Raw genomic sequence first — 22944 nt, 5'->3', positions numbered from 1 at the left:
CAGCATGGTTGCATTATTATGGTCGAATTTACCCAAACACGGGTCCTTTATGATATCCAATTTAACTTTTTGAAATATAGATTGGCAATTTATGTTCCATTAAAAAGGGTGCATGGTTCTTCAAAAGGAAACGCATAGGCTGTACGAAGCAGCAAGAATGTTGACACATCTGGAATAAAACTCAGCAAGTTCCAGAAAGAAGTTCTTTGTCAGACAGGGGAGGAGCCTTTACACTGGCTTCTACAAAATCCTTCTTGGGTCTAGTTTGTATTCAGATTTTCCATAAGGATTGTGAGAGACAGTCTGTATATAAAGATACATACTTGTAAATCATGCCAATGTCGGGCTGTTAACTAGATGCTCTTCTGGAAGTGATGGTTCCACTGACCCCATACAGCTGTTGTTGCCATTGTTGAAATCACAAATTCATAGCCATAAATGAGATTCAGAGGTTTTGACTAGCAATCAGCAGGCTTGTCAGAGGTACAGTTTCAAAACAGTTGACAGCTCCGTACATTGAATGTTCTACGTGTAGAAGTAACATAAGTTGGCATGGGGAGGTGTAAAGTACCACTATGATTTATAGCTGGGAATAAACAGGGATATAGCACCCTCCTTTCATCTATGCTAATCTTGAGGTCACTGTTCACCAACGAGTGAGCAACCCCTTTGCCCCCTTGTGGTGGGTACCAAAAATCAGCAGCAACATTGTAATTCAACTATGCTGTCACAGAAATGTGCTGCTGCAGAAGGGTGCAAATGAAAACCTACAGATTCTTGAGGGTTCACGTCAGTACTGAGTAAGAAGTGACAGGATGGGCGGCAAGGGAATTTGGGACGTGTATTGGTTGTGTGGCAGTGTATTGGTGTGATCCTAAATGAAGCAGGCCTGGTCAGCAGTGAATAAGAAGGGGGGTGTTAATCGGAACAGATCAAATGGGATGGTAAGAGGTAGAAAAGTCTGTGGCATGGTGAAAAGTAAGTGGTAGAGATATGCAATGGGTAGACATAAGCCATAATGAGCATGGGTGAAGAGAAGTCCAACGTTTTGGAGCAAAAGCAGGCATGCTACACTGAGTAGGGAGAAGTCACCACGGATAGGGACAAGTACACGTCAGATGGGAAATCTGTAATTTAGAAAGTCATGGAGTTAATTTGAGGGTGGGCCTCTGTTGTCAGCTACAGTGTGCAGATTTAATAAGCTGAGTTTAATATTTTGAGAGAGTTAACGATCAACATCAAATGAGCGTTGTTAACAAAAGGATCCACATTGATTTTTGATTGTTCCCAAACCTCAGCCTTACAGATTTACTTACCCACAAGCTTATTTCATGTTCCTGATAGGTATAAAAAATTATTTATTGAACAGTATGGGCTGCAAAAGGTCAATATAGTTCATCCACCCAACAAAATCCCCCTGTATAAAAGTAAAAACAGCTACAATAGTATAGTATTGATGGTAAGGCAATTTGGTTTAGTAGTTGCTGTGAGTGTATGCTTAGATTACTGAAAAAAAGAATTGTACTGCACTGTATTGTCCGGTCTATTGGTATTCTGGATATAAAAACACTCCTTAAATTATTACCACCTGGCTTAAATTGGTAAACCACCAGGTCTTCCTTGAACTTAAAATAACTCAATCCTTGAATGTCTCATCATTAAACTGCTGAAAAATATTTTGTCAATACGGTTGAACAAATACTACTGGGTATCCCTATTTATTGCTTCAGGAATAAGTAAGAGCCTACATTTTGCACCTCCCCAATACGATTTGAATATTATTGTTGGGCACAATTTTATATACTGTCCCATGCTTGAAATTAACAATGTTATGACCTCTTTCTGCCCATCATTTATTCCCAAAGGTTTCCTGTTGGGCAGTAAGTGCCTATGTCTGGTCCGTGGAATAAGTATATACTTCATGCTTGGACAGTTGTCATGAGCAAGTGTAATTTCAGCTTTCCTTGCTTGGCTGCTGAGTCGCTTTTTGTGTAGCCAAATGAAATAAAGCAATCAATAGCTTTTAATCCACGTTAGCGGTGTGTGCTCTTTGTTGGTTTTCATAAAATGTCAATTCTTGAGAGGAAATTAAATGCAGCTATTTTGTCAGTTTGTTTGTATTTTTGAACACTTCTCAGTTGCCTTACACTACCTCTTTTGAGATTCTACAGTTTTTTTTTAACCACACATAGTATAAAACTGTTGTGTGTAAATGTTGCATTTTCTTTAGACTATTTGAAGATCCTTTCAAATTTTTCACTGTTGGTGGATGAATTGATTTCAAAAGGTTAAAATACATTGATTTTTACATTAATTGCGGTGCCAGTCTTCTTTAAAAAAAAAAAAAAGTTTTAGATGCACCCAGTAAAACAAATGAAGGTTATTCAGACAAGCAACTTTAGATTTTTCCAGCAACCATCGGAGGAGGGAAAATACACCAAAATATACAATCCAAGAGCTTCATTAACTTCACACCCCTGCACTGCAGAGCAGTGCTGTTACTGCTTCAATAAACAACAATAAAACAACTGTTATCTTCAGTTCTAGTGGTATAATACACATATGAATTGCAGCACCGTAAAATAAAAATGGTTAAGTCATAAAGTTGTTTTTGCAGGTTTGTCAGACGTGCATATAAGTGTTTGTAATCCCTGGTTTTCACCTGCAAAGGTTGGATTCATTACTTGTAATTAGCAAAACAATTATGCTAACATTTTGGCTTGGGAACATAACAGTTTCCAGAGGTAGTTATGGCAGCTGGTTGAAGTTGATTAGGAGGCCTGCTTGTTATTTTACCTTTAAGGTCTAGATTAAATACATATGTGAGCTAAACTATGTCTGCACCCCAATACTTGTCAGACAAGGCAAATACCATATACTTGGCCAGGCCCATGTTGTACAGTTTCATTTGATCTAACGTAGATTAAGGTATCCAAACTATAAAATGGAACTTGGAGGCCATCTTACAGCTAGCAACTGTTGCGCGATTCAAAACGGTATCTGTTTATGCCATAAGCTTAGAAGTAAAATAAATAATAATTTTGATAGGAAGTTAGACTCGCATTATGGTAAATGTTACTTCCAATGAGTACTAGCCAGTCCATTTGTAGATCCTTTTATTTAGTATAGTCAACTCTCAGTTACTTAAAAAAGCATTGGTCGATTAGTTGTTTCTCACTAGTAGAATACACCACAACCTCCTGTTTGGAAAACCATTTCCTATTTCAGATGTATTTGTCTGCCTTATAACCTGGTACCATTTGGCATAAAGCCATCTAGACCTTTCCTCCTATGTTTTATAGATGTATTCCATCAATTGCAGGCTTCAAAGTCAGATTGAGAAAAGTAGCTAATAGTTGAACATTGCTCTAGCCACATATGTTTCTATCACAGATGTTACCAGTTTAAACAAGAGCACATTATTTATCAACATCAAAATTAATCTCACTTTTATTTTTGTTTCCTAGTTTCACATCCCTGAAGGGTTATTCTCTTAACAATTTGAAGGCAAGGAGAACCATCACAGAGGGAGTGCACTTCGGGAGAGATGGCCTCCTTGAAACGGAGTCGTTCACAAGCTTGGCCAGAGGAGTCTGGTGACCGAGAGCATGGACTCTACAGCTTGCACCGAATGTTTGACATTGTAGGCACTCATTTAACTCATCGAGATGTGAGAGTGTTGTCTTTCCTTTTTGTTGATGTAATTGATGACTATGAGCGAGGAATGATCCGCAGTGGCCGGGACTTTCTGCTGGCACTGGAAAGGCAAGGCCGCTGCGATGAGACCAACTTTCGGCAGGTTCTTCAGTTGTTGAGGATTATTACCCGCCATGACTTATTACCCTACGTCACGTTAAAAAAAAGACAAGCTGGTAAGTGATTAATTCCTTTTTTCTTCTGATTCCTTGGCCAAGATAAAGAACTAAATACACCTTGATATATGATTGGGAAGTGAATGAAGTGTTGGTCTATTTGTTATCAAAAAAGGCCAAAATGTCAGGTGATTAAGCAGTTTTCATTTTGTTTGCAATATTGCTAGAGATCAGTGCCAGTAACTAAATATTATCTAATAGTTCTGAAATCGCAATGTAGTCATCAGCTGAAGACATATTATGGAGATTGTTCAGATGACTAAAAAGTCTGTCCCTTTTCCCCTTTTTCATGGTAAAATGTACATTACTTACAAGATCAGCAGAAATGGATTTTGAAAATAGCATTTTGAATGTATGAGAAGATTCATTGAACTGCTCACAGTGAGGCTAGTTAGCTGAGCGGCAAATGATGGGGGACCTTCTAATAAACTCCCATCTTTACCTTTTGATGCGATAGCCAAATCACTTAAATGGATCACACATCTATTCGCATCCTTCACGATGATGTAGGTTTTTATTTTTTTTTCAATTTTAGGTTCCCTGTTAACTCATATGTAGTGACCGAGTAACCAAAAACCTTATTAGGTTCGTACTTTACTAAAGGAAAAATTGATTAAGAATGAAGTTTAAGTTAAACAAGCAGTACTAACTGTGTTTGAAAAATTAAATGTTTCTTTTTGGATTCACAAGAAAACATACAAGTTGCAGGATCATTTTAGTATGATGCCATGCAGCAGGTAACACTTGCAAATGAAATGGAAAATTCATTTTTTCAGGTTGATCACTTCTCAGTGATTATGCTAAATTTTTATACTAAAATAACATTGAAACCATTTTAACTCACTTTCTTTATCAAGGGCTATTCATTGATGTTCATAAACTATCACTGAATGGTGTCCATGTGGAGGTTCCCAGAGTCTCAGAGCATTTTTGCAAAATATAGCATTTCTTCCGGAAAGTTTTTACTATGTGTACTGTCATAAGATATATTAAATTTAATCTGTTTTTATGTCACATTCAAGCTATATAATTAAAGAAAACTCTTAAAGTATGTCCTTATGTCTCATCTGTTTTTAGTGGGATAGCAGCTCATGCATGGGAAATAGGACTTGATAGTCAATAGCCTGATGACGTTGAAAATAAGAACACTACAGATTTAATGCAGGCAGCAGTTTCACTATGTTACAGTTATCTGCACTGGCTATTAAAGTTAATTCTTACCCGGCTTGTAAAAACCATAAAAGAGTACATAGCATAAAAAACATTACATGCCATATTTATGTCATAGCAATTGAGGTATAAAAACAATTAAATAATATGAACTGCAAAATAGCAGGTACAATAAGTAGGTTATTTGCCAGCGACAAGCATATACTCCGCTATGGGGATTGAGTGTATAAAGTGACGTGCATGAAAGGGAGAAGAAAATACAGTATAAAAACAAAAATAAATAAGTCCAGCCCCATAATCCATACTAAATGACTCATCAAAAGGACTAAGAACAAATTTAATAAATAACTGTTAAAACTTTACTTCCGCAGCATATTCCTCAGTATTATTGCAGCCGATGTAAACTTGGGTACCATTATACAAACCTATTCAGTTTGCAACAGTTGCAGATAAACTGGAGCTGGTCTGCACTTTCTAATGTTCAGGGTCCTTAGTAATGGAATGAAGAACTGTTTCCTTGGCACACCATGCAATTTACACAAAAACAAATATGTAGCATAGATTGATCTGACCGGGAATCGTAAGGGCATGGCTCAAGGCCCAACTAACTATGGATGTCTCTTGGGTGGGAGACCAGATATGGGCTATATTGAACCTCAGCAGATAAAATCTCTGATGGTGATGAGGTAATAAATGAAGATAGCGTTCCAAACGATCAGTAGTTACTAATATGTGGTAAGCAACTACCCACTTCTTATCAAACTGTTGGGATCCTCTTCTCCTTCCCCCACATAGTCTGGTTTTTAAACTCTTTTTAGATAAGGCAGTAATATCCAGTGGACTATGAAAGCATTCAAGCCTCCCTAGTATAATAAGCTTTTCTTTAACATACCTCAGCAATAAGTATTTTTGAGCATAGTCAAGCCGTAGGCAATCAGTGATTGCATCTTGATTTAATAGCGGTTCCTGTCTGGTCCAGATAGAGTGCCACAGCATAAATGGGGCAAGCTTGATACAGTCTTCTAGATATCTCAAGCTCAGCTCCATGTGACAGGCATCAGTGGGCACACTGGTATATACAGATAGCAGTCTTCTAAAAAAAAAAAACACATTCTCGCTAGCCTGCAGATGGATAGTATTTCAGTATCCTGATATTCCTGTGCTATAGGTCATAGCAGAGAAAAAACATGCTTTGTAGATGTCAACCATCCCTTCTGAAGGTTTAAAGCCTAGATTCCCTGCAGACTTAAAGATTGCCTCTGTTTGGTCAAACTGAGTTTTCTTAAGATTTGTTACATAGACCCAAGTTCATTTGCTTTCAAAGGTACCCCCAGATATGTGAAAGTGGAAAGCAATGGCATTTGCTGCAATTGATAAATATGGGATTCCAGGTTATTTGGGGAACTCCCGAACTCCCACAAACCATGGTGTGTGATTTAGCTATAATGGTCGTTAGTCCTAGGTTACTCATAAACAGATCAAATCTGTCAAATAGGCTCTGGAAACCAGCACCAAATTTAGACCGTAAAACTCAATCATCCGCATATAACTACTGGCAGAGTTCTTGAACCTATCCTGGGCATAGCCCCTTCCCTGAATTCTAAAAATGTATCAAGTCTCTTAATACATACACAAAAATGAAAGGGGGCCAGCACACAGCCATATCTCACACCACGTTTGCTCCTGATTGGTGTGGGACATTAGCCATTAGACCCATACCTAATACATCCAGTCATTTAGCGCACTGTCATTTTTATTATGAACAGATCTTAGATTAATGTTATTAGCCCTCATTACCTTTTTATGTGACGGGATATTTCACTTGGTTTTTGATCTTCTTTTATTATAATTTTTTTTATTTCTTACTGTTATCTGTGCTGACATTTAACAAGAGTTTGCAGAGTTCCTTAATGTTTACTCTTTCGTTGTAGATGCCAAGTGCCCAGGTATTATTACTTGTGAATTCCCCAGCTATTACTTCTTGTGAACTGTCCGGATGTTACTTCTTGTGAAATGCCTCACCTGTGTCTGCAAAAAAAATCTATCCATTATTATTATGGGCTCTGAGTATTGGCATAACTAGCCCATTACAGAAGTGTTAGTATTGTGGCAGAACCTGTCAGGAGCAGACTAACAGACCATTCTGGGGGTGAAAGGGGGGTTCTACCTATGGGATGTTTGAAAAAAAATCTGAAAATATACCATGTTTTGGCTGAGTCTGTAGTAGTAGTGCTTGGGATGCTTCTCTCCAGCACAGTGTGTGGAAGTCCATGCAAGGACTCGTCAGAACTTGACACATCTAGTCACAATTTATTTATTTTACGTTTGATTAACCATTAAACCACTGGCTACTGGTCACATACAACGGGTGACTGAGGAGGCACTTTTTAAGGTGGGTGTCTCCGTATTGAAGCCCATGAAGGTCTGTAATGCAGATTGGATATAGCATTGAGTTATTTTTCAAGAGGCCTTAATTTCACTTTGACAAATGTATTCTGCGTATTCTACAGACACCGTATGAATTGTAGGTATCGATTATCATTTGAGTGTTCGCTTATATAAGCTTGCAAGTTTGTCTACTCTGTTTGATCACCCCATGGTAATACACTGCATGCTTTGCTATCAAAGAGTACACGATAATTGTGATCTCCGCAGCCAAACCTTCTGACTGGAGTAGATGCAAAATCTCTGCACCCCTTTCTCCCAGCCCAGCCCCGCCCCCCACCCCAACACCACTTCCCCAGCACTTTAAAATCATCTTGATTCCTGTGTTTTCAGTGACCAAGAATGTGGACATACCAGTATCCTGAGTTTAGGTATACGAAAAGATGACCAATGCTTAAAGCATGCAAGTCTCTGATGTGTGCATGCAACCACCTCCCATCCAAATTATTAACTCTGTTCTGCTCCCTTGGTCTGTCAGTGGGGAATAATAATGTGTCTGGTAGATGTGTAGAGATGGACTAAGAACTAACCGTAGAATAGTACTTAAGACAAGGAACTGCTACTAATTGTCTCAGGCCAGGAACCTTTCCTCTTCTGAAGACCTTCATCTTTTTTACACCAATCCGATTCTGGCCATCCTCTAAAGGCCTTTGCACTCAGGTTGTCTGTCACAATCCGTTGGTTGTTTTTATGCAGTAATGCAGAGAGCCGATACTCAGTATCTGTTTCATGTGCATGTGAAAGAGGAGTGAGACTTTCTCATTGGGACTTTGCTGCAGAAAAGAAAGCTAAACAATATCTTCCAATGTTAGGCTACAAGTCTAGAACCAAAAACGTCGGAGACCCATAATGACTGTTAATTCCTACATATTTGTTTTTATTTATCAGCAATCTGTTCTATCTAGCAAGCCAGCACATACCAGTTTCTGTAATTGGTACCTCCGTAGTCTCTGGAGTAGTTTGTTACAGTGCTCCAATTTCCCAGTTGCCACTGGTTCCCAGTGGAGCCATTCTGGGTCTGTATTCACTCGCATGGGAGGCACGATCTAGATGCAGTAACTTCTCAGTTCAGAGGTATGTGTGAAGGTAACGCACAAGACCGTCTCTCAGGAAGGGCTGATACTGTCAACACATTTCAAGCAGTATCATGTAGGAGAAACTATTAGGTGAAATCAAAATTCATTTTCTCAAAGGGCCCTCAAAGAATGGAGACAGTTAAAAAATAGTAGTTGTTCAGATAGGACAGGAGCACGTGCTTTTTTTCTTATTTGCTCTTAAAACGTAGTTTTTTGTTGTTGTTTTTTTTTGTTTTGTTTTTGATAAACCATTTTATTCGTTTTTATTGCATTAACAACAAAATAACAGCAGGTCACATCCGCTCTGCAGATCCACATTATACATTTGTATTTACAAATATCCCTTTGGACCTTAGTCGAGCATATTGCTAATACATTGGTTTGTCTATCGTTACATTTGTTTAAGTTTGCAATATGGCGAATTACTCCACAATACCTATTACAGTGTCCCTCTCCATTTCCTCCTCACCTTGTTATATCTACCTTGGCAACCTTTTGACTCGTATACTAGTGTCTCCTGTTGGGCACACCAATCAACCCCCTACCTTTATTGGGCGAGCGTTGGCGCCGTCTCCATGTTCCAGGCAACAGCTAAGTCATGTTTGACCACTAGGCACGCCTTCCCCAAGAAAGCTCGATCAGCCCTCTACTTCCCTCACCCGCCAGAACATCCAAAAGTATTTGTAGTAGGGGGTCATATCTACCTCCATTGCTAGCACCTCAAAGAGCTCCCTGTTCACTGCTCGCCAGCAGGCCACTATGCGTGGACGGGTCCACACCCTGTGATAAAAGTCTGCATTAGGACATGAGCATCAGGGACAGTCAGAATTTGGTCGGAGACCCGCTCTGTGCATTCTATCTGGGGTAAGGTATGCGGTATGTAGGTAGTATGTCTTCACTAGCTGGAGGCGGTTAGTTCTAGTCAAAGCCCTGGAGGCCAGCAAGGCATCGCACCAGTCCTCCTCCTCCTCCTCCAGTGTGCCCAGCCAGCCCTCCCATCGCTCTCTGAGGCCCGTTAGCAGCGTTGCCATATTGATGACCAAGGTATGATAGATCTGAGATACTCCTTCCCTGCCCAAGCCACCCATCATGACTTTCACTTCTACCGGACTAAATTCAGGGAGGACTGTACCCCCTCAGATGTGTTCCTAATGCGTGCCATAACTGTAAATACTTATGAAACTGAGTCTTGGGAAGCGAGTACTGCTCCTGCAGCTCCTGGAAAGACAGCATGTGGGAACCTCCCCAGACATCTCCCAACAGGGAAATACCTGTATTATCCCGCCTGTGGAACCCCTCCAGCGCAGACACCCCATTCAATCGCATACACCGCCACAACGGAGTTTGCTGAGTAAGGCTCAACCACCACCCTGCCCCCCTCTGTGCTGCCCTCCAGCCTGTGAGCACCATTCTTGTGGTTTCAGGGACCTCTCAAGAGAGGGGGGCAGCATACAGTAGGTCAGCCAGTTGGGGAAAGCCCAATGTCAATAGTTCAAGTTGATATGCCGGGTCCGACCACCCACCCGTCAGCCAATCATTGATCACTAGGAGTTGCATAGCCAGATAATAGAGAGATAAATTGGACAGTCCAAGCCTGCCCTCCTGCGCATCGCTCTGGCAAGTGGGTAGAGCGAGTCTGGGGCAGGAATTATGCCATAAGAATTGTCACGCTATTGCATCCATTTCTTTAAACCATCTCCTTGGGAGCTGAGGGGTAGTTTTGCAGAAGATAAAGAGGGCCACAGAAGCTGTTGCGCCTATTGGGAATATTATCCTGCCAGTGGTAGCAGTCTCTGGCTGGGTGTAGCGGGACCAACACCGACTTGCTCGGGCTGACAGTCAGGCCCAAGCCCTCAGAGAAGAGCCCCAACAGCTGTAGGTATCGGGGTCCACTGTCCACTGGAGCAGATAGATAAATGAGTACCGTCGTCTGCGTACAAAGCAATGCAGTCCTCCTGTCCTGGGGACCTGGCCCACCCCTTGATAAGCGGGTCTTCTCTTATGACTTTCGCCAGGGGCTCGATCGCATGTGCAAAGAGAAGTGGGGATAGTGGGCATCCCCGACGAGTTCCATAGCAAGTGCGGAAGGGGGCTGAGATCGCCCCGGTAACCTGCACTCTGGCTGTTGGTTTGGAGTAGAGGAGCCGCACCAGCCCTCGAAACCTAGGGCCAATCCCTGCTTTATGAGCACCTGGGCGAGGTACGACCAGGTGACCGTATCAAACGCTTTCTCAAAGTCTATAAGGAGTAACGCTAAGTGTGGGGGCAAAGAGTGGCGACGGGCCAATCCTGCATGAAGCTGCCTAAGACAGTGCCGACTACTTCTGCCTGGCATGAATCCACATTGGTCTCGGTGGACAAGGAAGGGTAGTATCTTCCTCAGACTACTAGCCAATATTGAAGAAAGTATTTTTATTTCAGTGATAAGGAGCGAGATGAGGCGGTAGGCCGCACAGGAGGTCGAGGGCGGTTGGTACTTCGGAATCACTACAATGGTGGCCTGATCAAGGTCTGAGGGGAAGCTCCCAGTTCGATCAGCCTCGGCATACAGATTCAACAGGTGGGGGGCTAAGAGGTCACTACACTTACGTTACAGTTCTGCTGGGAAACCGTCCGGACCTGGGCTTTTGCTCCAGGCCAGGGCTGACACCGCCTCCCCTATTTTCTCTACCGCTATAGGTTCGTCTAATTCCACACTCCACGCGACCGAGAGTCCAGGAAGGGATATATCACACAACAGGAGGTTTTCCTGCTCTATCAGGGGTCGTAGTCTCTCTGCATACAGTCTGGCATAGTACTCGGCAAAGCCCTGAGTGATATCCTGGTGCATCTTGCAGTGGAAACCTGAGTCATTAATTATTTCAGGGACAATTCTACCAAGTAGAGGCCGGGATTCCAGCCAGTGCAGTAGCTTACCATTCTTATCCCCCACCCATATACATGCGTCACAGAGGTACGCCACATGTGCTTGGCGGACTCAAGCGCAAGGTGACAGATTTCCTCCTGGATCAAGCACAGTTGCCTCGTGATGACTGTGTGGTTCGGGGTTGAGAGTTGCATTTCCAGGCGCAGTGCCTAAGCCTCCAGGTCAGCCACCTTCTGGTTTTTCATAATATACACTCAGGATGTTAACTGGGTGGCCGCCAAGTGTGCCCAACACAGCGATGTAACTGCCCTGTGGGTCTCTCTGGATTGCAGTGATCACAATAGGCATTGAGTGGTGTATCGGGATAGCTACTCCCCTGGAGCCTCTAGCAAAGCCTGCATGGTATATCCCGTCGTAGCTACCAGGTGATAGCATTGGGCAGTGCGTGCTCAGCAGGTGTGTTTCCTGAAGCAACACCACCGAGGAGGCAAAGCGGCGAACTACGCTAAAAACTGCGGATCTCTTGATCTTGTCTAGGAGCCCATTAACATTCCACGAAAGGACCTTGTCAAGAAGTCTAGAGGTGTGTAGAGAAACCATGTTCAGATAGATTTAGGGCTTTATGCGTGCCGGTGTCCCGATGAGAGGGGCCAATGGGTGGGAAGTCTTCCCCAGGGGGAGGGGTGTGCCAATGGTGTTTACCTAGGGATGTGACTCGACCACTGGCAAAAAACAAAAAAAAAGGGTTAACATAGCTAAAACACAGCAAGAACAACTTTAAAACCAGCCCTTTCAACCCCCCCCCCCCCCCCCCCAACTGCTACCCACCTCATACTTCCATCCCTGCAAAGCATCTGTTGCCCCAGAACATAACAAAGACCCCCAAACCAGGATATCCATATTGGATGTAGAGTGGCAGACCCCTTCATATAGTTAGAGTTCTGCAAGAATGCCCCTATCGCGCTTCTGATAGTGGCCCTGAATCCTAAGTTCTCCCCCTCAACATTTCATAGCATATCAAGAACATCAGTTGCATTGTGTGTCAGGTTAGCGAGGGGGTCTGGCTGAGGAGGTTGTCCTCTGGCATTGGCAAGTCCTGTCCCTGCTCCGTGCGGGCTTCCGCATCGGGCGAGTCTTGGATCCCTATGGGCCAGTGTCAGAGTGACTTGGTTCTGCATGTTGCCTCCTGCGGTGAGACCTTGCGCGCCCACGCTTCAGACCGAAGGACTCGTCTCGCCTGAGTGACCGAGAGCCACCCAACCGAGGGGGAGGCTCCCATCAGGGAACTTGGTGCTCCTCTGTGAACCATTTCCATGCAGATTCCAGTGTCTCAAAGAAAAAGGACTGGCCATTGAAAAGGACATTGAGGCGTGCAGGGAACAGCAGCATGTGCGACAGTTGCATTGCTCTTAGTTTCTGCTTAACTGCTTCGTATGAGCTGCGTTTGGTTCGTACCTCTCTTGTATAGTCTGGAAAGATCAGAATTTTATGATTCTCCCACCGGACCTCAAGTTTTCTTGCCTCACCAAGTATTGTATCTCGGTCTTTAAAATGCAGGAATCTGGCAATAATCGGCCTCCTTTGCCCTCCTGGCAGAGGTTTGGGCGCCAGTGATCGGTGCGCTCGCTCAATCGCAAACCAAGGAGACAACCTTGACACTGGCAGCCAGCCCCGGAGCCATGTCTCCAGGATCAGCCGTTAAGTTCTCCTCTGCGCCCTCTGGGAATCCCACAAATCGTAAGTTGTGGCGCCATGAGCGGTTCTCTGCGTTTTCGGCTCTATGGTGGAGTTCTCCTGTGCATGTTAGCAACTGGGCCACTGTAGATTTGAGGTCTACTATCTCGTCCTCGATCGTGGATACCTGGTCTTCGGCCTCCTTGACACGGCCCACTGCCATCCGGAGGTCCTGTCGGAGCAGGCCAACATCCTCCTGCACTTCACCTATTTTGGTCTCGACTGCTTGTTGCGAGGATTGAATCGGTTGGAGGATGGTGTCTAACCCCTCCACCGCCAGCCCCCAGAGTTCGGGGCACTGCCCTCCCAGGGGGTGCAAGTGAGTGGCACATTGATCAATTAGTTGTGTTGTGGGGGGTTGCTTAGCACTTTTGTCTTTCACTTTTGTCTGGTAGAGGGCCAGAGGCACTCCAATGACTCCCTTTCCTCTTGACGTGAAAGCCAGCTATTGCTCGGATGTGGGTTAAGCACCAGAGTCGGTCACTCGGCCTCCCGGCCCTTCATTTCTTCTGTGAATGTTATCACCAGGGGCCACCCAACTCTCAGCTTTCTTCTTGTCACGGCTGGCTACAGGGCAGCCTTGCCTGTACAGCGTGCGATGCTGTACCCAGTTTTGCCTCTGCCTGTCCTCTACGTGCCTGTGGTGGTGCAGCAGAGCGGGTCGGCCTCGTCGCCCAGTCCAGCTGCAGGGGCACCCCTCTCTCTCTGCCCTTTTTCCTTTCAGCTCGGATCCCTGCCTGTTGCAGCCCCCCACTTAATTTCTCATTCCGGATTCTAGATGGACGCAGTTGTCTTAAGTTCTCCCCTAGTCGCACTTCACCTCGGTTGCCAGTCAGTGGAGTGCTGCCTCATCCTGCACCCATCTTGCCACCTCTCCTGAGTCTCGGCTGCTCCATCTAGTCCTCACCACCAGATGGGGACTCAGTCTTTGCCCTGGAGGCCTCTGCGCAGGCACTGCTCTGCCGCACCACCAGGCCCCAGTATCGGTCGCAGCTCTGGCTCTTCTCACTGGCTCAAGGGAGCTCTAGTCTTGCCCCTGCTCACTTTGAGTTGCAGGCCGCGGCTGGCACTTCTTGCAGGGCTTCCTCACTCTGCAAGTCCCAGGGCCTATCGCCGCACCGCTCCTGAGGGCCCAGAAAACTCCGGCTGGCGCTCCCCCAGTGCGGCCCGGGCCAATCTCCAGGGTTGAGGGGTTTACTCTGCCCTTTGGCAGTTGGGTGTATTGTATGGGTGGGCCCCACTTCTTTAGTCGTTTCCCTCACTGGGGCCCCTCTCCCCAGCTCACCGCATCCTCCGGGCCCGCCCTTCTCTCCCAAGCCGCGTGCGACAACTGCGGGCCGGGCCGGTCTCCACAGGCCAGCGGACCCACTTCATGTGCCCTCTCACTGCTGGCATCTGGCTGGGCACACCGCTTACGCCCCGAATCTCTTGGGCACTTCTTTCGTCGGGGGCTGCGTCATCCACATGCCCCCGGTCACCAGGTGCACTCAGCTCCTCCTGCAGTCACTGCTTCAGCTGCGCAAGACCTACCTCCTCAGCTCTCCGCTCCAGCCAGCTGCTTTGGGAGGGTGACCCGGTGGTCTCCGCACCTCCACCCACCGAGCCGATCAGCCCTCATGGGCCCTCCTGCTCCATCTCCTCGCCACTGGGAGGGGGGGGGACTGCCGTGCCAAGTCGTGGCTCTGGGCGCTCCTCTTACGCCAATGGGCCTAGTAGTGCTACTGCTCACCTCTGGCGTCAATCTGAGTGCAGCACCTGGGCCTCCACTCCTTTTATCGCCGCTCTCACTGGGGTCTCCTGCTCAGCACACTGCACTCGCTGGGTGCACTCCAATTTTCCGCAGCCACTGACCTAGACCGGTGAAGCCTGCACGGGAGCTGCTTCCTCTGGCCCTCTGCTCCTGCCTCCCTCCGTCTCTCACCGCCACTTCTAGCCCCATAGATTCTTCTGTGCGCCTCCGGGGCAGGCCTCAATCCTTCCAAATGAAATTGGTCCGTGGGACTTTTTCAGGCGGATGACAGCGGTGGGAGGGGGGGGGGTGGTCCCGGAGCACTCTTAGATTGCGACCACCACGTCCTAGAACTCTTAGTTTTAAGAGCACATCCCAGTATTTGCACATTCCAAGAAATCCCCACTACACAGACTCCACCTTGGATATTTTTTTTTTTTAATACCACGATTTTGTTTGTACCTATGTAACAGTGCTGTGCGTTAACCGTGAATGGACCACAAAATACAAGACAGGAAAGACATCAAATGTCACTCCCTTACACCAGAAGCACTAGAGTCATTTGACGCTGGGCAGTAACCCAACAGCCGAACAATCTAGGTGATATGAGAATAGCTTAGAGGGGATGTAAAATAGCCTTTTTGGCATATTAATCTCCAGTATGTACAAACTATCTTCAAGGGGGTCGATGAAGAAAGATCCTTAAAGGGAAGACTGAGAAGACCTACATCCATGCAATATAACTGTTTCAGAGGAGGATGATTTATTCCAACTTTGTCTAGGCATAGGAGCCCAAAATCGGAGACTAATGTTCAAGGACATCTCCAAGAACTCCAAAGAAGTTTGCAATGACCATGACAGACACAACACCTAGATCACATACACCTAAACATACATTACAGATCGAAAGAATGATTCAATACCTAGCTCGACGTTGGGCCCTGAAAATTTGACTTGCAAGATCTTGAAAACAGGATGGCCAAACCTGAAGAGAATCACATCTGACAGCCTCACCAGCGGGAAATGAAGTGCGCAAGAAAGAACCACCTCCTTAACAAGTAATGTTATGAACATGTAAAACAGGATCAACAAGATGACCAACTTCTACTTCTGAAGCAAGTTGAATGTAAATTTCACCTTAAATTCAGGGGAGTTGCCAGGGTGACTGCAGATCAGTCCCATTCAATTTTTTAGTCCAAAATTGTAAAGCTAGCTTTTCAGGTTCTGTAACAAATTAGCCAGAAACCAGGCCAGTTGAGTCACGATATCCACAATCACAATTATATCTTATCTCGCACTAGATAATCTAGCAAATAAAAGAATATTTGATCAGGCAGTTTAAATGAAAATTTTAAATCAATAGAGCACCAAAAATGTAATTGTAAAAAAAGAAACTTTACGTTCTGTTATTTCACCTTCACCATCTTTAAACCCAGAGTGAAAGAATGAGGTGGAACATGAAAATGAACATCCACAGTGGGAAACGCAGAATGATACCTATGGCAAATAGCAGTTTCAATCAAGTGAGCAACTTTGAACACTTGGGCAATTAAAGCTTCCTCTATGCCCTAAAGCTTCCCCATACAATGCTGTTTTTCAGTATCTGTTTCATGTGCCTGTGGAAGAGGAGGGAGTCTTTCTCATTGGGACTTTGCTGCTGAAAGCAAAGATAAGCAATACCTTCCTATGTTGAAGACTACAAGTCTAGAACCAAAAACATCGGAGACCCGGTTATGACCAGGATCATTATACCAAGAACAGAGAAGAAATTCAAAGCTTATCACAAGATCCAATATATCCTCAGGGGGGATGTACACTAGGCTCAGTGACTGGGCAGACAGCCAGGATAAAAGTGTTATCTCAGAGTGCACGACAAGTCCGTACAGAGAATGAAAATGCCTAGACGTCATTATTAAGAAATAATTTTTGCAGCAACAACGAACGTGTATTGCTGACTCTCAAACCCAGCCTTGTTCAAATGACCACGCCAGTAGTATAAAAATAAGCACATGCTCTAATAGAGTCCTCACAAAGAGAAAGTGGTCATGTAAAAAAATACTGGCGGTCTAAATCATTTAAATGCAAAAAAAAGTAGAAATGAATGGCACAGAGAAGTATTTTTTGTAGTGTTAAGTACCACTCTTCCTCTTTTTCTTAAGAACTTTGTGTAACATTTTATAATTGCCCAATTTATGTATTTATGTTACTTGGTTTACTTAAATACATCCTGCAGACATTGCAGTACTGTACTACAACTGAGGAAAAAAGTAAAATATCCACAGAGCACAACGGATGTTGTATAGATTCCGACACCTTGCCAATACATCACCCACTGAAAAATAAGAAAACAATTCTGGATTACTTATCACTCCAAAGAGAAAATGACGCATTTTCAAAGGTGGTACTAGAACTAGTACCGTTATTGGAGTGGAGAAAGTATTTTATTTATTTCTTCATCCCAAGAAAGGTTTGAACATTGAGAGTGATCCTAGTCCTGAGTTTCCGGGACCAAGCGTTTCAAAATGACATTGTTATAGACAGTCTTGCTGTTGCTGAATTACGGAAAAATATGCATCTTTCTGACCAGTGTACCTATTAAATCTCACGCCTGTATCTTATGGATAGACCGATTCATTCAACTTATCTCTGATGGCTCACATTTGGGGCAAGTAGAAGACCTCACCAGTTCAAAGTACTATCACTGAGCATCAAGTTTGCAACTAGAGTGTAACCATTTGTGTGGAATGTCAGGGCATGCCTGACTGGATACCTGGACGACTGGCTGGTGAAGCAACTAAAAAATCAGAAGCTATACAGACAAGACCACAACATAGCATGATTCCAGATTCAAAACTTTAGTGGTGGCAAAAGCCTATCCAGTGACAGATTAAGAATTTCTGAAATTTATTTTTCATTAGTAGACATCACAATATCTAACTGTTAATAAACTGTTCAGGATGATGGTATCTTTCATTTGCCTGGTCCCAAATGCACATTTATACACAAATCATCTTCACAAAAATTTGCTGAGGCAATGGTCTCATCAAAAGATAATCAGCAGATCTATTTGTGTCCCCTAGAATACAGCCCAGAATACAGTAATGGTAGACTATTTCTGGTTTAATCTAATCCCTTGCAGTTTCTTGTCTCAAGTGAACATTACCACAGCTATACCCCTTAGAGGTTGAGGACAACACAACTTGAATTTGCTATTCAAGGCAAGTGGCTGTCTGAGCTTCCTTCAGCACTTCAAACTGATTGAACCTCTAGCAGTGGAACAAGAGAATTGAGTGTTTCAGAAAATCCTGCACAACAAAGTAATGTTGGTGTGTACAGATACCATGAAAATACCATGGGAACTATGAACTTCAGACAGAAATGGAAAATAATATATATTCTTTTCAGTTGTCGATCAAAGCACAGCTGCTTTGGCATTTTGCTGATGCAAGTTGCATTCATCTCTGGCAAAGCATCTGCCTGGTGTAGACAGTGATTTAGAAGATCTGTTGAGCAGAAATCAGGAAAAACAAGAATAGGTAATCAAAACTAGTAGTTCTTCAAAATCTCTTTCACATTTAAGGAATCACACATATAAATCTGTTTGCAATGGAAAGGAACAAGCGTTGCCAAATTCAACTTTCAGATATGGAGTCCAACAATCCAAAGGGTCTAATCTGTGGATAAATTGGGCAGGTTAATTTCATTACACCACCCTTCCTCTACCTTTTTAATTAAATGTCACCAATGGCATTGATTCACATTTCACTCGCAGTCACACCAGCATCCATTCCACACCTACTATACCTTTTAGGGTAACAAGTATACAGATTGGTGCACCTTAATCTTTTTTTACTGTAGTAATCCTCAGACATTGCCTTGTTTTGCAAAATGTATTGGATTAAAAAAGGAAGATCAAATTCTAGCCACTTTACATTGTGCCAACCAAAAAGAAACATTTTGCAATCTGCTTGGTTCAGAATATTCTCTAAAAACGGCAGGTTTGAGTTGTTAAACCAGCTGCACCATTCTAGTTTTAGAACGCCTACTATTAGAGCATTTTTAGAAGGCCCTCAAAGGATAAATCCACCAAACATACTAACTAGCAGCACATTTTAGGATTAGAACATTGTTCTTATTAGTCTCATGAGCTTGTCATTTGAGCTTTTGGCGTCACGCACACTACAGCACCTCACATGGAAGGAAGTGTTTTAGTAGTAATTATTTCAGTACCGGACCGGCTATGCCAATAAGTTCAAAAGGAAAGAGTAGTCTTATATTTACAGTCACGTTTTTGGCAGAATCCATTTCATCTTTTCCAAATCGATTCGTTAATAGACCTGCTGACTTTTGAAAATTCTCGGAAAGAAAGTCACTGAGTACACTTTTATATAGAAACGGCACTTGTGTAATAAATTGATAAGAAAAGATCAGTCCGAAAGACACCACAATTATTTGATTCTTTGCACATCTACAGCAGGCAAAGCCATTTTTAGAGCAAATGTTAGATGTATTGGTAATTGTACATTTATTTGGTATGCCACTGCAAAAAAAGCACTCTACATAGTCATTCTTCAAGCAGGAAATGGACTACACAGGATTTCCTAGGTAACATTCCTTTGACATTTCTAAAGCAGCATCCTGGACATCGGTGGACAAATTCACACACCATTATGGTGTGAAGATAAAAACTAGGAAAGCCACACGTATGTTGTATTGCACTCAAAACCTTATTTGCATTATCTTTTGAAACATTCAGCATTGTGCTACTTTAGTGGGGGTGAGGGGGTACCTTTTAACCATCTGTGTTAAATCTATGGTCTGCACTAACACATGCTTCAAAACAAAGACTTACAGTTAAGAATGGGTGTGTGTGCTTCTTGGGTTGTACGTTCATAAGTGACTGTTCCACTTGGGCAAGAAAGAAGCAGATTTTGCTCTTTAGGACTGGTGTAATATGGATGATTTTATAACCTGTGTTTAAATGATGCCTAACTGTAATGGGCCATGTCTTTCATCTGACATAAAGACCTCTATTTTCCAGTGTGTCCGGACCTCGTAGACAAGTATCTTGAGGAGACGTCCATCCGCTATGTGACACCACGAGCGCACACCGTAACAGATGACTCCACACACACACAAAAAACAGGTACAATGTAGGCACCGGACCTGGCATTTCTATAATTTACCATAACCTTTTCAATTGTTGACATTATCAGAAAATATGTACTTTTCAGGAGCTCTAGTAGTGTTTTCTGACCTATTTATTCATTTTCCTGTGAATTGAATATGTTTCTAAATTTTGAATTTCTGTACTTCCTCTGTCTTGGGCATGTTTACATGTGATTGAGAGAGCACTACCGTACTGTGTGCAAACTTGTTCTAGTGAAAAGAACCTAGCAGCACTGAATATGTAAATAAGCACATCAGCAAGAAGATGCTGGTGTGGATTCTAATTTTGAATGTGAGATTGGACAGAACAATCATAGATATACAATACTGGACTTGATACAAGAGGCACGAGAAGTTATTCTTCAATTATCCCAGTCTGTGTCCTTTGTGGAAAATATAGATTGAATTTAATGAAGTGTAATCACAAATTTGTGGTACATGTTAAGAAAGACCTTATTCTTGCATCTGTGGCTTCTCCAGAATTTTCTTCAGTCATGAGAGAATGGCTATTAATCATCAGGCGTAACTGCATCATATGTTGCTGAGCTAAGTTCTCACAGAGGAAATAGCATGGATGACCAAAGAAACCCTATGAGATACCCTTCCTACAAAGTAGGTATCTCCTATGCTACAGTAATCAAGTTAGTTTATACCAACATATTTTGAAGGAGTCACAGTGTTCGGGTAGGAAAGCCTAGGTTGCAGTTCTCGGAATACAGAATACCACATAGCCTTAAAATGACACTGCACTTTAGATGTTAGAGTAATGATTAAGACATGGTGCCTCTCCTAGAGGCTTTTTAGGATGTGATGCCTTGAAGAAATAGAAATCACTGGTTTGTAATCTGATAGTGATGTTTAATACTACAAGGCCTGTCAAAATGGGAAAGCAGACGGATAAACGGATATTCCCTGCAACAATGGCTCACATGATGGTGATTTGGAAAGAGTGAGACACCTCAAATTTGACATAAGTCTGGAGGAGATGGTGAAGACTGCATATTACGAAGCAAACCGGGTGGAGTAGGTCTATACCTGATCATGCAATTGACATACCATAGATGGAGCACATTTGTGAAGGCTCTACCTGACTCTTGGATCATCAGATCACATTGTAATTGCTTGGAATGGATCTGTTTTAGAGACTCTGAATTAATGTTTGGATTATAAAGACTGGATGGGCCTCCTTCCTATTTATGAATAAATGGTTGCCAAGAAGATAAGACAAAGTATTCAAATGATTGTCACAAAAACAAAAGATGTCAACTAAACAATTGTTACATAGGTTTTGCTTCTTAAAGTATTACTTAATGCTGAATATTCATGGATAAAATATACATGTTACATAAAACAAGGTCTGATTGTTTACCAGAAAGAGAGAGCAGTTGTGTGTCTGTCAGACTTGGGGCTTAGAAAATCCTAAAAGTTAGAAAGGTAATGGTAACATTGTGTGGGAGATCTGCATATTGCTTCAAGAGCTTTAACTACACATTTGTTGCATGAACTAAGCAGAGAAATAACGATTTCCATTCTCTGAAAAGTTACAGTGACTTCAGTGACTAGAGCTGCAAGGCCACCCAGCTTCACACAAATCATGCTTGGAAGGAGTCAAAAAAATTGGCAACATTTGCCAAACTTCCGAGTGCTTCTGCAATAGAGAAATTGCTAGTGTTCCAAACCGAGGAAATTCCACCTCCCTGAGGAGGTGTAAAGACTACAAAGGATTTGGATGGGACAGGCATGAGGACTGATTGTTAGAGGGACATGCTGAATAACCCTAGCCAGCGGCAGACCCTGTGATTTACTCTGGTATGCTGAATACCTCCACAGCCTGGCAGATAAATAGCTAGGTACTCATTATTTTTGTATGAAACCAATAGCCTTTCCATGAAACGGGTGTTAAAATGACCTTGAATATCTTTCTATAATAGAGATGAAGCAGGTATTAAATTTACCTTGAATCTATACAACCGTTTATAAAGGTGGACAATCTGCAGTGTACTCCAAAGTCCCCCAGATCTACTTTGGATGAAGAATGTGAGGAGGGAACTCTGCTTAGCTGAATATATGGTATTGGACTCCCTATAATTTCTGCTCCAAGCTAATATCCTGTCTATGCAACTTGTGATCCATGATGATATTCCTATCTAGCATTGCTATTACATATATAACTTACCAGAAATATTACATAGCATCTCCTTCCTGTGGGAATTTCTTTTTTTTTTTTTTTATTCGGATGCTTCTCGGTCATGGTTGTGCTTTAAAAACTCTAAAATAATCATTCAGCCATTGTAATAACCCTGAGCTATATGTAGATATTAGGCAGGGACTAGACTAATCTAAGTGTAAGTTGGAATGTGTGATGTAGAATGTTTGAGGTATATCTTATATTCACCTTGCTCTGTATTAGGATTACTGGGATTACAGTAATAATTACCACCATTCCGATACATAGCATTTATGTAATCTTAATAAATAAGATTTTATTGTAAAATACAAATAGTTGTGTCTCTGCTGTGTCTAGAGGCCAGGGTTGGGATCTGCATCTATATAGTGTACTCACCCTGCTGCTGAGTTACTGTGACAGGGCAATGTCGCTCCTTATCTGTATGAGCATAACTTGTTGTGTTTAAGTGAGAAACACCTACCCCTTCTCTTCTCTGAAGAGAGGTATTGTGAATATAATTCCCTTTAGGGCATAGGACATCTACTAGTGTGCTTTCCACCTGTTCACCCTGTTTTATCTCTAATGCTTGTACATTACTGATCATTGCTTCCTTAAATTAGGTATATTACTAGTAAATGCCAATACGTACATTTTAGCATCCACTTGTAAACCCCGTAGACTCATTACAGTGGTTTCTTGTACTGGTGCCCACACTT

At 42.9% G+C, this 22944-nt stretch overlaps 1 protein-coding gene across 1 annotated transcript in view; it reads left to right on the top strand.

Annotated features, from left to right (window-relative positions):
- Positions 1 to 22944, top strand: part of DEDD (death effector domain containing) — a 54110-nt gene that overhangs the window by 17044 nt on the left and 14122 nt on the right. Inside the window, exons 2-3 of the mRNA XM_069218282.1 lie at positions 3468 to 3872; positions 19934 to 20038. Coding sequence (XP_069074383.1) covers positions 3548 to 3872; positions 19934 to 20038 — 430 coding nt within the window. The 5' untranslated portion in view covers positions 3468 to 3547. The remainder of the gene's footprint in view (positions 1 to 3467; positions 3873 to 19933; positions 20039 to 22944) is intronic.

The sequence above is a fragment of the Pleurodeles waltl genome, chromosome 12, assembly GCF_031143425.1.
Source record: "Pleurodeles waltl isolate 20211129_DDA chromosome 12, aPleWal1.hap1.20221129, whole genome shotgun sequence".
Taxonomy (NCBI): domain Eukaryota; kingdom Metazoa; phylum Chordata; class Amphibia; order Caudata; family Salamandridae; genus Pleurodeles; species Pleurodeles waltl.
This window is presented reverse-complemented; position numbering and strand designations above follow the sequence as displayed.